The following is a 17,956-nucleotide window of genomic DNA, read 5'->3' as shown; positions in this document are numbered from 1 at the left end:
TTACAGAGATAATGAGATACAGAGGAAAATATATTCCATCTCCTGCTTTACTCCCCAAGTAGTCACAATGGCCAGAGCTGAATCAATCCAAAGCCAGGAGCCAGGAGCCAGGAGGTTCTTTTGGGACTTGCATGGGGATGTAGGGTCCTAAGGCATTGGACATCTGCAGCTGCTTTCCTAGGCCACAAGCAGGGAGCTGGATGGGACGTGGAGTGGTGGGGATATGAACCAATGCCTATATGGGATCCTAGTGCATGCAATTTGAAGACTTTATCCACTAGACTACCGTGCCAGACTTTGAATATCCACTCTTGAACTATAATCTGATATGGCAACATAAGCTACTTAATGTTTGCCTCACCCAAGATTCTGTTGGTCCCCAGGAGAAAAGGAAAGAATCCAGCCTGCTTCTCTTGGAGGGTTTGCAAACTCATGTTCCTCTCTCTCTCTCTCTCCATGCCTGTATCTATATCTATATCTATATCTATATCTATATCTATATCTATATCTATATCTATATCTATATCTATATCTATATCTATATCTATCTATGTCTATATATTTATATCCAAGCTGGCATGTGGCTACTTGCTTTGAGAGGATAGATACATCCATTGGCCTTTTACCTTTTTTCCAAGCATTGTGTGCGACACTAAAGTGATCACATGGCTTCCAGGGACCTTCTTTCAAGACATGAGTGTATTTCATGGGGGCAAAGACTTCTCATGAGCCTATTACTTTGATCCTCAGGTGAGTATGAGACACTTCCTTCATCAGGAGCATCTGGAGGTACCTGGAGATCCTGGAGTATGGTTGGGGTAAGGATGAAACTGCTTAGAGATTGCCCGACTCCTAACACTGCTTTCCTAACTGTGGTCAGGCTCCGGAGGGGAGGGAAAGTGCATACACTGCAGTAATTCCCCTCACACTCTGCCACCTCAACAAGAGCTCCCCTCAGTTGTTATCATTTTTATTTTTCTGGATATCCATAAGAAAGGCAAAAGGAATGTTGTATCAGAGTTTTCATTGGTTTCCATAAATTTTTTGATCTCATCTTTAATTTCTTCTCTGACCCATTGTTCGTTTAATAGCATATTGTTCAATTTCCAAGAATGCCTATACTTCCTGGGGAGTTTTGAGTTGTTGATTTCCAGTTTCATCCCATGGTGGTCTGAGAGGGTACATGGTATGATACTAATGTTTTGGAAGTTGTTTAGATTCGCTTTATGTCCTATCATGTGGTCGATTCTGGAGAAGGTGCCATGCACCGCTGAGAAGAATGTATAGTCTGTGGCCTTAGGATAAAAAGTTCTATATATGTCTACTAAGTCCAGTTGTTCTATTGTTTGTGTGAGCTCTGTTGTTTCTTTGTTGAGTTTTTGTTTCGTAGACCGGTCCATTGTTGTTAGAGGTGTGTTGAGATCACCTACAAGAATTGTGCGGGTATCTATGTCTTCCCTTAAGTCTGTAAGTAATTGCTTTACGTAAGTAGGTGCATTAAGATTCAGTGCATAAACATTAATGATGGTGATTGCTTCTTGATGGATCATTCCTTTCACCAGTATAAAATGGCCTTCCCTGTCTCTTTTGATGTTAGTTAGAATGAAATCTATCCCGTCTGAAATTAGGATAGCTACCCCAGCTTTTTTTTCTCGTCTATTGGCGTGAAATATCTTTTTCCATCCCTTCACTTTCAGTTTCTTTGCATCCTTTCTGGTTAGATGCGTTTCTTGTAGGCAACAGATGGTTGGGTCTTGTTTGATGATCCATTCTATTAATCTCTGTCTTTTGATTGGTGAATTTAGACCATTTGTGTTGAGTTAAAATTGAGAGGTTGCAATTTTGCCCTGCCATGTGATTGTGTTGTGTGTGTGTTGTTGTCTATGTAATTGTCTTGTTTGTGCGGCCTTTAGTTTGGAGACCTTCTTATTTGCCAACTTTGTTTGTGATTTGCCTCCTTTTTGTCCGGGACTAGCGCATTTCTAAGGAGACTTTGCAGGGCTGGTTTTGTGTAGACATATTCTTCAGTTTTTCTTTGCTATTGAAGTATCTGATTTCGTTCTCATATACAAATGAGATCTTTGCTGGGTAGATTATTTTTGGTTGACAGTTGTTTTGTTTCAGGACTTGGAAGATCTTTGTCCATTCTCTCCTTGCTTGTAGGGTCTCTTCGGAGAAGTCAGCAGTGATTCTGATGGGCTTTCCCCTGTATGTGATCTTTTCTCTACTTCGTACTTGTCTCAGGATTCCTTCTTTGTCTTCATTGGAGCAGTCGAGGACGGCCCAAAGCTTTGGGAACCTGCACCCGCGTGGGAGACCCGGAAGAGTCTCCTGGCTTCAGCTCGGCATAGTATCGACCCGTTGAGCTCACTTGGGGAGTGAATCATCGGATGGAAGATCTTCCTCTCTGCCTCTCCTTTCTGTATATCCGCCTTTCCAATGAAAAAATAATAAAAATAAATCTTAAAAATATTTTCTAGATTAAAAGCAACAACACACGTGTCATTGCACTGTGGATGTCTGCATCTAAGAAATTGTCCTGTAGAAGTACTGGCAATGACCATGCACAGGAAAAAGATTGTCCCTCCAAGCACTTGAAAGTTTATAAAACAGGGTATACCCTGTTTCCTTGTCCTCCTCCTCCTCCTTCTTCTTCTTCTTCTTCTTTTCTTCTTCTTCTTCTTCTTCTTCTTCTTCTTCTTCTTCACAGCAGAGCTACAGATAGAGAAGGAATGACAGAATATTTTCCATCTTGGTTCACTCCCCAAATGGTTGCAATGGACCAGGCAGGGGTCAGGATGTAAGAATTTCTGAGTCTCCCTCATAGTGGAAGAGGCCTAAGGACTTGGACAATCATCTGTTGCTTTCCCCGGTGCATTAGCAGAGAGCTGTATCGGAAGCGAAGCAGCTAGGACTCAGGCCAGGAACTATGTAAGATACCGATGCTGCAAGAAACAGCTTAACTCACTAGGCCACAGCACCAGCCACACAGGGTATATTTTCTTTCCATCAAAAAATGATAGCAGGTATTTAGGCATTAGAGAAAAATGGTTGATGATAATGTCAATGTTGAATAATCTCCATGTCACCTTGATGGATTGTATAAAGTTTCAGAAGAAAAGTAAAATTTATAGTCCTCTTTGGATATAAACATTTTATTTCTGTAACCACAAAAAGATCAGAAAGAATACATAGAATTTTCATTTATGAGAATGCTAATTTTTTGATCCATGTACTTCATTGTTAAACTATACAAAAATGTTTTCATGTTTTATGTGGTTTAAATTATTTATAGTACTATTTTTCATGATTTTCTTAAGACATTTATTGTCATTGATCATATTAAATGTTTTGAAAACCTGTTACATTGTCTGTGTGATCTGAATCATGCTTATTCATGATACCTGTATTATACTTAATATGTCTCTGAGTTAGGATATATTCTATTGAAATTTTCTGAATTGTAAGCCTTCTAAATCAGTTACTGTGATTTGTCAATATTTAATAATTTTACAACACTTGTAATCTCTACTGGTGACTCGAGATGTATTATTTGTGGCATTTTAACATATAACTAAAGCACCTGTAATTCCAGTCCTTTCAGTGAGGTTGCCCAGAATTCAGATGCAGACTGAAATGAGAGACATTCTAAGAAAAATAAATGTCACAGTTATGCTTAATATGCTCAAGAAAAGTCCAACCTTCTAAACCGCAAAATACGTATTGTTTAGCTCACCTTTCCAAATCACTTTCAACAATGTCTCACTTGATCTCTTGAAATTTCCCATCAACACAAATTTCAGTATTCCATTATGAATGACCCTTCATTACTGCTCTATGATCATTTTTCATTCTTCTCAAAATCACAGTCACTTTTTATTATGGTTGATATTTAGATCAGTGTATTCTGGAGTCACTCTTCCATTCTAGAGGGGTTTGCATAGACTATGTCTTGCCACCTATAACTAGTATGAAACTCTAACTCTCTTTGATAAGAAACATATTTGCTACTTCAGTACATTGTATTTAACTGAATAAGTTTTCTGGAAAAGTACAGGGGAAGAACAGGACTCTTGTCAAGCTAAGGAAAATATCCAGTGAATCTCTTTTTTTAAAAAAAAAAAAACCACAATTAGCGTTGTTATACGAATAAACAGAATTATTAGAAGATTTCTGACATGAGAACTGTGGAATCCTTAAGAATAGGTCAAATGAAATACGTTAATATAAACCAAGAAAGTACATACATATCCCTTTAAATCTGCAGGAAAAATATACTACGCCTTGCTCCATCCTGCTTGAACAAAAGTGAAAGATGCCACAGTCATTATTGCCTTGGATGAGAAGGCTCTAATCCCTCTTTTTCTTCTTTTCTGCCTTAACAAGCTTTTGACAAGCAAACAGGCAAAATTTTGTGACAAGGTAAGTAATGATTGCCACACAGGCCAGCAGGAACCCAATCACATCCAGAGAGTGGTACTGGTACCAGGTGAGGTCATGGGCTGCAACCCGCAGGTGTTTGGCTCCTTTGTGGCGCATGACATACTCAATCCAGAAGGCTGCTCGGTCCAAGGGCTTCATGGGCTGATCATGGTGAATCCGTGATAATGTCATCACATTCTCCTTGTAGCTGAAGTAAAATAAATAGATATAAATTTATAGGATGACCTAGAGAAGTAGGTATGTAATATTTTTACACAGATGGCAAAGATGAGAGTCACTTAGGAGAGATGTGTATACATTTAAATATACCCTACAGAGGCCAAATTTACAGATTGAAGTGATTTGGATACATCTGGTTACAAAATGGGAAGAGAGAAGCTGGTGGAGATCACACACTTCTAATTTTCAGACCTAGATACTGAAATAGCTTAAGTCTCAAAGGCCAAAAAAACTGGCAACAATTAAAAAATTATGTGAGGTGTGGTGTTTAATTAGCCCTTAAATAATGGTTTATAGGCCTAGGGTACAAGGTTCAAATTAGTATCAACATTTAGATATAACAGGCAAGGTATGATATGATATATATATGATATATATCATATATTATATATATAATGTTGACAAAGAATTGGCACCAGAAAACTGTCATTGAGTTTAATATTTAAGCTGTGTGTTAGCTAATAGAATTATGAAGGCATGAAAGTGATTTGCCTTTCTTTGCAGCCTTACACTGACTTACCTTTTCCTTTTATAAATTTCATGACCCCAGGTTTTCCTGGTGAAGTGGAATAGACAGTGAGAGTGCTTTTTCACTTGATTGTTGTAAATAAAAAACACTGATCTTTAGAACAGCTTGAATCATTTTTATGAGTGTAGCATTAAAAGTTGCGCAGTAGCGTTAGTGTTCTTCCCGACACCCCTGTGACTGTAGCCTCTTGAGCATGTTTATGGGGATGAAAGATGAATGGACCAGGGAGAATGGTGAATGCACGGATGTGTTTGCCCAGTCTAAATCACAAAGTGTAATGTGTGGGAACTGTAGCAATTACCGTGGAGAAAGCTTTCATTGTTATTACTTAAAAAATGCGGGGGAAAAGTTTTCAACGAAGTGTACTATCACTGATTTCATTAATGCGCTGGAGAAACATTAGGAGAAGACAATCACAGAATACATAACCACATGGCCAGAAACAACTCACATCACATGTAACTACTTCAATAAGTTATGAAATCCTCTCATTCTTCAGTATCACATTTATTACAAATTCTGAAATGTTTAAAAACATTTACACTACAAAGATATGCTTTCTTATAAAATTAATGAATTAAATATATCCCTGTTAGAAAAACAAAAGTAAGGTTGTTTTCATGATGCATATTTGGTGGACCAACTGATGTCATAAATTTCAAGTCCAACTACTTCTAAAACCTAACAGTCTCCTGTATTATTCTCACCAAGAAACAAAATGCTGCATATCCATTTTAAGTCATTACAGAAAAAGAAAGTATTTATAAGACATTTTTATATCAAGAATATAATGATAACAGCATAATTAAATTGGCTTGCATAATGGAATATCTTGTAGACAAAATATTTCTGGCTATGAAGAAGTTTATTATAGAGCCAAACTATTCTAACATGACTTTATTGTTCAAATTATATCTTTGTTTTACAATTAATCCAAAAATATAAAAATCTCACATGTAAAAATCACTATGTTGGTATTTAAAACAAAAAATCAGTATTTTCAAATTAGTTTTCACTGAGAAAATTTTAAAGCACTGGATGTTTACCATCTTCCATGTAAAAAGAAATGTTCCAATAGAAGAATGATGAATTAAATCTAATGAGGAATGCGGCCAATGCTGTGGCTTACCAGGCTCATTCTTCATCTGTAAGACCTGACATCCCATCTGGGTGCTGGTTCCCATACATGTTGCTCCCTTTCCATCCCTTTTTTTTTAACTTGGGAAAGGAGTGGGGAATGACTTAAAGCCACGTGGGAGACGCAGAAGAGGCTCTTGGCTGCTGGGTATGGGTCAGGTATGGGTCAGGTCAGCTCTGGCCTGGGGTCAGCTCTGGGGTGTGAAGGAGCAGATGAAAGATCTCTATCACTCCAACTCTAGAAACATTTTCAATAAAAAAATCTTCAAAAAATATAATGAAGCTTATATATATGAGTACAATGTGAGATGAAAAAGAATAAATTGTTCCTATCTGCCCCCTATTTTACTATGTGTTTATCATACATGCTTTATATCTAAAAATCAATATAATGAAATCTATTTAAAATATTGTATGATGAAAACCCAAGGGGAAAACAAGCCGTAATTGCGATGAGCATTGTTTGTGTTGTTTTAGCAGTCATGGCTCCCTGCCTCAGCACTGTTCCTAAGACTTCCCTGTAATCCTGTTACCTGCTTTAATGATTCTCCTAATTCCACACAGTGGCTCTTTCAAACTTTCTGCATTAACTTGAAGCTGTTGAAAATATTTCAACAAATCACCAAATATATTGGCCATTTCTACCTTGAATTATTAATTATTATCTTCCAGCTATAGTGAAAGATGTATAATTGTATTATTTTCAGACTCAGTTAAACCTGAAACAGCAATTATTTTGGATTAATACTCACGAAGGATCATTAATGACTGTCTTCATGGCATCGAGTAAATCTGAACTTGACATTGTTTTCCAATCCAATCTAACAGCAGCTCCTTTGGCCTTCATGTAGGCAGTGTTATCATATTGCTCAGAGAACAAGGGAAAAGTCACCATGGGGATGCCATGGTAGATTGCCTCATAAATGCCATTGGCTCCACCATGAGTCACAAAGGCCTTGGTTTTTGGATGACCTAGAATTAGGAATTTTAAGTAAAATTGTGAATGATAAGTTTTAAAAATGAAATGAGCAACGTACAACCTGTAGCACTAAAAGTGGAGGTGAACTCTAGACTACATGAAGCTTCATACATGAAGCTGTCTGTAAATTGTTTTCAGTTTCAGATGAAGAATTATCTAAACCCATCAGTGTAGTGAGTAAAGTGCCTATAGGAGTTGTGAGTGACTTGAAACAACAGATGAATACAGATGAACACTGACAGACTGAAGCAAGTGCACATTCTAAGTAAAAGACATTGCATTACTGTGCCCAACTCCTCCCAAGAAATACAAGGTCAAGTAAATGATGCAACATTTTCTCAGAGAAATAGTACACTTCCTAATACTGTGGTGTTGGATACACTCCACACTAGGGAGTGGCAGAGTCTCAGGGCTGGAAGCGGAGAAATGAGAGTCCACACTTTATCTGGAAGTATGCTATCACTTCATGAACCTTGAGGATAGGGTGGGGATTATCACTATGCCCCGATACACCTTGTGAAGGACATGAAATCTGTTCACTTTATATAAATATAATAAATTACAATGTTGAAAGAAGAGATTATGAGTCTTTCCTACAGAAAAGTCAAAGTACTTCATAATAGCAGATGAGTATTATTTTTAGTAACATTTGGAAACTATTTTGGGGGAAATAGTATAGATAAGGAATATAATAGGAGATAGACAAACCAGGAAATTGTTATTGTTATATATATTTATCACACACACACACACATACACACACACAGATGAGACAGTGAACCCAACTCATACACGCAATTGCTGGGGTAGAGCAGCCAGAAGCCAGAAACTTAATTAAGTATAGGTATAGGAACCTAAAACTCTAGTATCTCCCATAGCGTGCATCAACATATTATTGTTATCACATGTAGAAGCAGCACTGCCATGCAGGTATTCCTACAGGGCATGAAACGTGTCCCAGTAATGACCTAATGTTCTGTGTACAAAGCACTCTCACAGGACTTCATAAAGAAATCCTGTGAGAGTTATGTACACCTGAAATAAGGCGACTGAGCATGCAGAATTTGTGTTTAATAAATACCAAATGTTAACTACTCATTGTATACCTCCAAGTATTCCCTAGTGACTGGAAAGTAAGCAGAAAGGCATTTGACTTCACGTTTGGGCCTTCCAATAATAAACAGCCAAGCAATTTTCTGTTGATCTGCTGTCATTCTGATTGGCTCTTACTCATGATTCCCAGCACTTGTGCTCCAGATTCATACCTAGAAGGTCATTCTGGGGGAGCCACTTATAGATACGAGTGTTGGGTCCTAAGGACGCTGGTTTCTTGCCTTCAAATCTCCAAAGAACCTGTTAGGGGAAGAAAATATTGGTATTGTGAGTTAAATTTCAAAACGAAACTTTGGGTTTTCTAAACAGGTGGAGAGATCAGCTACATAAGTGCCTTTGTAGGAAAGGTAAGGAAGAGGGGTTAAGTACTGAGGACTAGTAAATGACTAAAGTGAACCCTATAGTGCTTTAATATTCAGGTGTGAATTATAATAATTATGCTTCCTATTTAGTGCCTTAGTCAACTGAGATGAGGAGTGACAAACTGAAGTACTTAAGAAATGTTGAGGCTGTCATAATTCTAGCTCAATTATATTAATTACCAGTGATTCACATTTTAACTCTATTAATGCTTAGACCTCACCTTCCAAATTTAATGTCTTTTTATTTTTGAAAACAGAAATGAAGACATACCTTTATTCACTTTCCATATTTTGTTAAAATTAAACATTTCATAATTCAGAGAAAAGCAAATTCATGCAGTAAGGTACACTAAGGGTACATCAATTCCGCTTCGGATCTACTCTTAATCTGGTTTAGATTATAAATCATTGAGAGTGTTTCTAGAAAAAAAATAGTGACAGTTATGAAATGTATTCATTCACATATTTTACTGTTTGCTTGAAAGGGTGAATGGGTTGCGGGCCAGCCTGAAATGAATACATTTTGTTAGGCTTCTGTGTGTGTAGAAGCAAGGAACTAAGTATCAAAGTCATTCTGCATTGATAAGTATTAGCAGAAACCTGGATCAGAGTAGGGTTGGGACTCCATCACAGGCTTCTGATAAGGAATGAGAGTATCCCAAACACAAGATTTACTCACACATTATTGCAGTGAGTCCAGTTAATTATTGATATTGTTTTTTTAAGATTTATTTATTTTTATTGGAAAGGCAGATGTACAGAGAGGAGGGGAGACAGAAAGGAAGATCTTCCATCTGATAATTCACTCCCCAAGTGGTTGCAACAATCAATGCTGTGCTGATCCGAAGCCAGGAGCCAAGAACTTCTTTCCGGGTCTCCCACACGGGTGCAGGGTCCCAAGGCTTTGGGCCATTCTTGACTGCTTTCCCAGGCCACAAGCAGGGAGCTGGATGGGAAGTGGAGCTGCCGGGATTAGAACCAGCACCCATATGGGATCCTGGCGCGTTCAAGGTGAGGACCTTAACCATTACACTACTGTGCTGGGCCCAAATTATTGCTATTGTTTGGATTGGATATGGTCTGTATGTTGGAAATGGACTGATCCTAATAACATGTGGCTGGAAAATCAAAACTTCTGCTGCTGCCAAATGTTGCTTAACTGTTAACTATTGCATGATAAACTTCAAAGCAGAGAGCAAAGATTAACCAATTTTGACTGTTTTCAGATTTCTATCCTGAGTATCAAAACAAAGTTCTGATTTTGGCACATTCAAGCTTTTATCACATATTGGACTATAATCTACAAACATCTAAGTTTTATTTGCTCTGTAATGCTAAACTAATTTCAGGCCTCGACACAAACTGTATATAGGTGATTGCCAAACCTCTATATAAGATAGAAAAGTAAAAGTGGTTCATAAAGCCAAAAATCAGCATTATCTTACACATATTAGGAAAATAGGATGTACTATCACATACATTGTATGTGAACATTCTTCCCTATTGGGTCTGCTTCCACAACTCCCTCTAATAGTCCTTCCTCAGTATGGATGTTAATTCAATGTGCTTGGGCAACCTTGTGGGCCACAGATTGAAATGCACTGATTCCACTAGTGGGAAGGACCCATTTCCACCCTTTCTCTTTTGTGTTCCTGCTTTAGACACTGTGAGCGTCCAGTTTTGCAGAGGGGAACATCATGCCCAAGTGCATGTGAGAAATGAATCAGCCATTTCCTGTGACTCAGTCAAGGACCTCCCATGGCTCTTTGAAAGATGTAAACAGAAGTTGTTCTTTTGTTTCCATCATCTCAAGGCTAATGTAGCATATGGCAAATGCTATCTTTCCTAACTCTTTTCTTGACCCTCTCTGGAAATTGCCATGGTGGGAGACCTCCTTGGTGAATTCTTCTAATACAATTTTAGCAGATACAGGTGGGGTGAATGAGCCTCAGCTAGAAGCCCTAATGCTGACATGAGGAATGGGGTGAGGCTTGTGTGAATATAGATGGATTTGCTTATTGCTTACCTCTACTCTGATGGCTGTATGATCATCATAGGGAACACTAATAACCTGTGCTCAATTTGGATTCATTGTAATATGCACAGGGACAGTTTATCAACCACTATTTGGAAAACAATAGCATATAGTTTTCCTTTCCTAGGAATCACTTTAATAGACATTTCTTTCCATTTTGGTGGATGCTGATTGTTCACACTGTTGTAGAAGACTTCTTAGAATGTTAGTGATGAGGCTGAGTACACAGCCATTACCCAACTGGAATTTCTCAGGCTGATGAGATGGACCCACCAGATCAGATAAGAACAAATTCTAGCCTAGGACATGCATGATCTACACTCCTTATCTGAGGGAAATACCTGAAGAGGATAACAAATACATAGCCTGCAGCACACCTTAATTATAAGAGTTGAAAATTTCTGAAGGGGGCTTGAAATGGGACTGGAAGGTAACTAGCTTAGAGTCACAAATTAGAAGCCATATCTCATCTACCATGTGTAATACTGTCTTCATACCTAGCAATCAAATCACTCCTTCCTCAAGAAGCACTGTGCCTCATCTCATTCAGGACTTGGCCATGGTATTATATATAAACTTCTTTTCCAGGCCTATAAGATACCTGGGCATGGGGAGGGTGCACTCTGTCTTCCTGTAGATACAAGATGAAAGTAGAAATGTTGCTGCCCCACCTTTCCATTCATTTGTATCTCCATCCATGAATATGGCCCACATGTGCATCTGTGATTTCTATACCCAGTAAATAACCTTCACCAATAATAATAATAATAATAAGGACCCGTCACGATAACCTGGTGGCTAACATCCTTGCCTTGCATGCATTGGGATCTGATATGGGTTCGGATTGGCTCATCTCCCGCCATTGAACGAACCGGCGGACAGAAGATCTCTCTTCATCTCTCCTTCTGTAAGTCTGCCTTTCCAATTGAAAAAAAAAAATCTTAAAAATAAATAAGCAAATAGTTAAGAATAAAGAGGAATCTTATTTTTAGGTTGCAACTCAGATTTCTTTTCAGAATCTTTAGTGTTATTGTACTATTGTTGTTATAAATTCAGTTAGCTTCTCTGATAATATCTTTAATGCACATACTGGTGTCACAAGGAACCAAATGACATTGCAGAATATAATGATTTCTGCGTCTTTGCCTGGTAACATGATGATAACAAAGCTTTACATAGAATCCATAATACATTTTGTTTTAATATTATGGTAATGTTTTACTATTATAATAATTAATATATATTATAAGACTATGGTAAAGTTACTTACCATTACAAACACCATCTGTGATATTGGTCCCCAGCTAACAGAGTTACCTTAAATTACATAAGAAATAAAGGCTAGTATTCATAGCAGTTTGGATTCCACACAATAATCTTCTCTAGTATTGATATGATGATATACTGCTTAATAATTCCCTAATCTGTCCCTTTGCAGACCTTACATGCTCATTCAATATCTTTGCACCATTAGGTTGCTTATTCTTACTTTTTGTGGAAGCTGGGCTAGGGCTGCAGCCATCACATTGGTCCTTTCTTCTGTCATGTCAGTGACCATTGAGCCCAGAGAAAACACCACCACTCCATGTTCTCCAGAGCTCTGCACAAAGTCTTCCATTTCCTGAAAAGAAAGAATTCACTCCATCACAGAATGATAGCAGCACATCAAGTGCTAGTAAGGACTAGAGCAATCCACCAAGGTGAGAGTCACACGCTATCTGAAATGAGTAGAATTCTGGCTATGATACAATGTGTTGCTTACAGGATTTTCCACCTTACCCCTTTCTAAGTGTACAGGTGATCTTGTTATGTTCTATTATAATGTTGTGCTATGAGTTCCCCAAATGTTTTCTTCCCAAACTAACATGTTATGCCCAGGTATGTTATATGTAGTGAACTATATCTTATATTCTTTTTGCATTCTTTAAAAAGTCATATATTTATTTTGTTTGCTCAAATATTTGTAATTATATTTCCTATTGTGACTCATTTAATGTTATTAAGTATTATTTATTAAGAGACTTGTGGAAATGTGATATAGCCAAAATCAATTTGAGCATTCCTTGATACTTAGTTTTGGGTATGCTCAATAGTAATTTTCATAAATTACTGCTATACACACAAACTCTTCACATCTTAATTACTTTTCTGTATATTGTGTCACAATAGTAGCTTCTTAACCAAGGTTATGACAATTTTCAACTATTGATGCAATCTCAAATTTCTTAGTTCTTTTTTTAAAAAGGACAAAAGTTGTCCCAAGTATCTAATAAATAAGAAAGTCAAGTTGCTTGGGAAGTAAAATTATATTCTACAGAGAATATATCAGACTTCATAGTCTGGATTAATTCTAATAAAAACAGATATTATTAATAATGATCATTATAATACAACTCACAAATCTGGATACATGTGTTTGCATATGAGAATTTAAGATAATTTATAGAAATAAATCTATTTAGTAAATATGTTTCATTTCAATTTCTGGCTGATCAGGTGTTGTATCACATTTCCAATATCTTCTATTGTGAGTCAGATGTTCTAAATGACTAATGCTGAGTAATTTCCACCTAATCAAGCAAACAAAAGAAAACAAGCAATGGCACATTTACCTTAGGAAGAGGTTTGGCAGGTTTACAGTGGAGCCCTCCAACAAATTTAACATTTGGTAAAAGTGGGCGGGGAAACTCCAAATCCCAGTAGCTTTGAATGAGCCACATATCAGCTTTGCCCATCAACTCAGCAAATGTGACAGGTCTTCCTGAATGGAAGGGAAAAAAAATAAGAAAAAGTCAGGGTAATGAGAGAACTATGTGGAATGCAGCACTTAATTTTCTGAGAGGTGTTAAAAATAAGTGGCCAATGGTGCACAAAATATCTATGCTTTTATGTAACAAAGATTTATGCATAATAAAAATTACATGCACAATTTATTAGCTTTTCACATATATGCTATATATAAAGGAATGTCATCAGAACATAGTCACAATGCTTGCTGCTAAAATACAATTCTATTTAATAAATTAATTTTCTCTACAAACTTGTAAAACCAGTAGACCCCAAAAATGACAGTTTAGCCTTAGAATCAAGAAATACTATCAAGATCATAACCACAATTATTCATCTTCAAATACCAACATGATTCCTGATTCTTGATTTTCTTCAGTGAGTTGTTTACTGTTTGTTCTTAGTGAGTTGAATTCATTTTATCTAATACTGTTTCTGCTTTAGTTATGGTGCTTATGAATGCTTATTTACATGATATTTGTATAGAAATGCTTGCAAATGCCAATGGAATTTTTGAATTACAGGGATAGTTATGCTCATCTTATTTTCATTTTTGAAGAAGGACAGGAACATAATTTTAAAATAGGTATTAATTACATGTCTATGTATTTCAAAAGATTTTAAATCTTACATAAACTATGAAGATATTTTTGTCAAATAGAATTTACATTTCATTTTATTTTCATTTTACTGCTAATTTTACATATATTTAGATACATTTCCATGTTTAGACACATTTCCACTTAATTGTTAATTCTTTTTTTATTTATCATACAATGCTTGTTTCAATTATAGTTAAAATCACCGCTTCTCAGCCATTTGGTTAATATCAAGGGCAGTGTCATTTATGAAGATTTAATTAAGGAATATGGCAAAATTCCAAACCTCAATTTACAATTTTTAAGGTCTTACATGAAACTCTTATTTCCCAACATTGAAGGAATCTTTTAGGTAATACAGATATTTATTTTGTATTTTTTAAATGTAAGAAAAATTATATCCTCAAGGTCACATAGACTATACTACATATATCTGTAACAGGTCAATTAAGATGCATTCATTCACCACCATTAGGTAACTATCAATTAACATTTCCTAATATGGAAAAAGTACGCTATGATGGACATGCAATTGTGTATAGAAATCCTGTCTCTAATTAAATGACCACCAGGAATGCCTTATAGTAGCAATGATAACTCAGCTTGGAATCTAAGTCATTCCTAAACACTTGTGAGATGGACAGAAGTCTTTGTAGTTCAAATTATTAATTTACTTATGAAAAATGTCTCCAATTTTCCACTCATAGAAAATTTTATAGAAATATTAGGAATGCACACCAGAAACAAAAAGCATAACTTACCCAGGACTTCACTGTAAAACTTATCCAAGGCCCTGTCATTAAATGTTTGGAACCAAAAATCAAAATAAAGCATCCACAGCATATTTTTCACCCTCTCCATGAATGTCATATTTCCACTTAGTGTTGACATTATAACAGGTACGTAGGAAGGTGGAAAATGAAGTCCCGCACAATACTTCTCATATTTGTAGCCAGGAGTGAAGCGGAGACTGTACACAAGGGGGATTTCCAGTAGCTCAGCCAGCAGCTCGCCGCAGGGGACAACAGCATCTGCAACAATAACGTCGAACTTCGATTCTAGCAGGTTTTTCATGACTTCCTTGTTCAAAACTAACTCTTTGCAGAGTTTGTCGAAAATAGCAGAATGTTTTAAAAAGAATTTTTGCCATCGTGGAAAATAATCCCAATATTTATATCTTGACATATCATTTAGCAATATATTGATCCAATACTTGAAAAAATAATCTATTTCTTCTTTAGTAAAAGAGGTAGGAAAATTCGCAAATTTCATTCCCGGTTCTTTACTGGGATCAAAAAAAATAGATGGTGAAGATGTCAGTACAGTTATTTCATGACCTCGCTGAATAAGTTCTTCCAGGATTGTCTTTAGATTGAGCCAATGACTGTACTCCATGGGCCAGACCAGCACCTTCCCACAAATAACAGAAAGGATACAGCAATTCAGTTGTAGCAGCAGCAGCAGAACTGAAGCACTCTTCACAGACATGCTGGTCAGACACAATGTTTCCTCCCCAGCTGCTGTTCCGCTCAGTCGCAGCTAACGCTCATATCTAAGGAGCTAGCTATGAAGAAGTTAAAATATAACCTGCATTACTCAAAGTAAATATCTTGTAGAAATAATCACAGCTTGTAAATCTGAAAGTCATGCAGAAACAGCTAGAAAATTTGCAAGTTAGCTATATTACATAAGAGATATTAGAAAGGTGCCAACAGCAGTTACTATGTGAGAGGTGACTTTGATCTACAATTTCCCTGACACAGACCTAAAGATAATTACAGTCAATTATGTGAATACTGTAGTTAGAAAGATTTTTTTTTTGTATGAAAACTCAGATGAAGTTCAATTCATGTTGCATGGAATTCCCAAATGACTACTACAATTCAGTATTTCACAATATATTCATATAAATGTGCAACCAACAACACTATTGTTTGTAAGCGTTTCAATCCTCAAAGAGATTTCCAATACCCTTTACCATTTGTTCTCTCAACATGCTCTGATTTTTTATTCCTCCAGTCATAGCTAAGTCCTAGTTTGCTTTCTGTTCCCATAAATCTTCCTGTTATGTGTATTTCCTGTAAATAAATAGGTTGTGGAAGGGACTGTATACAAACATCTCTATGTCTTGGAATAAGTGCATTTTTTTTTTTTTTTTGCTATTTTTGAGCATATCCTTTTATGCAGCCTCGGTAGCACGTAAGGTAACTGTATTTGAAGAAAGACCAGAAGTTTGATGTTCTTTCTCTGCATAATGGGGTATGGTGGGTATCATAATGTTCAACAAGAAACTATGAGTAGAAGGCATCTGTTAATTTTGTCCCTAACGTTTTGTCCCTACCTAGCTGTGAGGGAGCAGAAAAAATATCCACACACTGTAAAAATCCATGACCCTATAAAGGGAAATTTTGGTTAAAGCAAATGTAAGCTGCTACTTTGAAATCTGACAACCCATCTAAAAAAGGTACGTAAAATAGGGAGCAGGCCAAGTCCTGGCACAGAAGGGCAGTTCTGAAACAGAAGTGATCATTGCTTTCTCAGTGATCAATTCTGTTGCAATAATCTCCCAACCCCCATAGAATGATGAGATTCCTGTAATACCGGTATTTACAAAGCCAAATTGACTGGATTGTTTCTTTCTTTTTTTTTTTTTTTGTATCTGAAGTGTGATTTTGATCATAACATTCACTTTACCATAGTATGTAATCTTTTCTATCTAGGCACGCTCAAGGCAGGTAATGTCCAGGCAACATGTATGAGGCAGGCCTCTGAGGTTTTCTCTATAAGGGGGATTCTGAAAGCTGCATTTTCACCATCCTGTGCAACACCTTCCCACAGAATTTTAAGCAATTTCCCATCAAATCTATGTGAAGAATTTGATTCGCATTTTGTGAGTCAGATCTCAGTCACTGGAGGGCTAATTTGTCCTCTGCATCCATGTGTTAGGGGCTGGCCTGAGGCTAAGTGAGAGTTAGTCCCTGAGGGATCATCCAGGCCCTATCTCCTCAGGCAAGTTTGGAAAGCCCTAGAGGAACCACTCAGGCCTTGTCTCAGCACTCCATGAGTTCCCTGAGCTACAGGTCCCTTACTACAGGGACTGGCATGAGCTGAGTGAGGAGCTGCTACCTTCTTCCATCCCCCCCATATCTAAGCTTTTAAAAAGCCCAGTGCTGTATGCCTGAATGGTCATTTCCCTCACAGAGTCACCTGCTCCATGTGGATGTGGCACTGGCCATTTCCCACCAGGGAGCAGTCCCAGACTTTCTCCCCACTAATGAGACTGCATGAATAAAAAAAAAAAAAAAAGAAAAGAAAAGAAAAAAAAATCTTTCTTTTTTGCTCTCTCATGACTCTAACGTTCTCTCCTTGGCATATTTCCTGAGAACACTCTGAAATCGGATCTCACAAAACCAAGATACAGGAACTGAAGCAACAACTGCAATAATGAGAGTCACAGGCAGAAGAGGCAGCAATTTTCCCCTTCACCTGACTCCTACAGTGCAAGGTCTCCAAAACTTGCTTAACCCGAGCCCACAGAATGTTCCAGAAGGCAATCTCTCCCTTTCCTTTTGCACTTTCTGAATCACTGCACCCACTTTATCTCAATCTGCCAAATCAAATCATGCATACTTGGGAGACAAGGGATTACGCACAAAAATGACATTCACAGAGGTCGTTCCCTTTCCCTTTCAACAATTGCCTAACCACTTACGGCATTGCCTACTTTCTACACTAAGTTATTATCAAATAGCT

General features: G+C 37.1%; 1 protein-coding gene across 2 annotated transcripts; it reads right to left on the bottom strand.

Moving 5' to 3' along the window:
- Positions 1-4,350: 4,350 nt before the first annotated feature.
- On the bottom strand, positions 4,351-16,376 carry LOC121147034 (UDP-glucuronosyltransferase 2B16-like). Of its 2 annotated transcripts, XM_040966711.1 has the most exons (7): positions 16,364-16,376; positions 14,965-15,669; positions 13,430-13,578; positions 12,307-12,438; positions 8,573-8,660; positions 7,081-7,300; positions 4,351-4,630 (listed from the first exon to the last, which is right to left on the bottom strand). In XM_040966711.1, the coding sequence occupies exons 1-7, from the start codon at positions 16,374-16,376 to the stop codon at positions 4,351-4,353; spliced, it is 1,587 nt and encodes a 528-aa protein (XP_040822645.1). The 2 variants fall into 2 exon arrangements, with proteins under 2 accessions (XP_040822645.1, XP_040822646.1); XM_040966712.1 differs by lacking the exon at positions 16,364-16,376 and having other exon boundaries at positions 14,965-15,694.
- Positions 16,377-17,956: the final 1,580 nt, after the last annotated feature.

This window comes from Ochotona curzoniae, unplaced genomic scaffold, assembly GCF_017591425.1.
Source record: "Ochotona curzoniae isolate NIBS_2020 unplaced genomic scaffold, NIBS_Ocur_1.0 scaffold_4506, whole genome shotgun sequence".
Classification (NCBI taxonomy): Eukaryota; Metazoa; Chordata; class Mammalia; order Lagomorpha; family Ochotonidae; genus Ochotona; species Ochotona curzoniae.
This window is presented reverse-complemented; position numbering and strand designations above follow the sequence as displayed.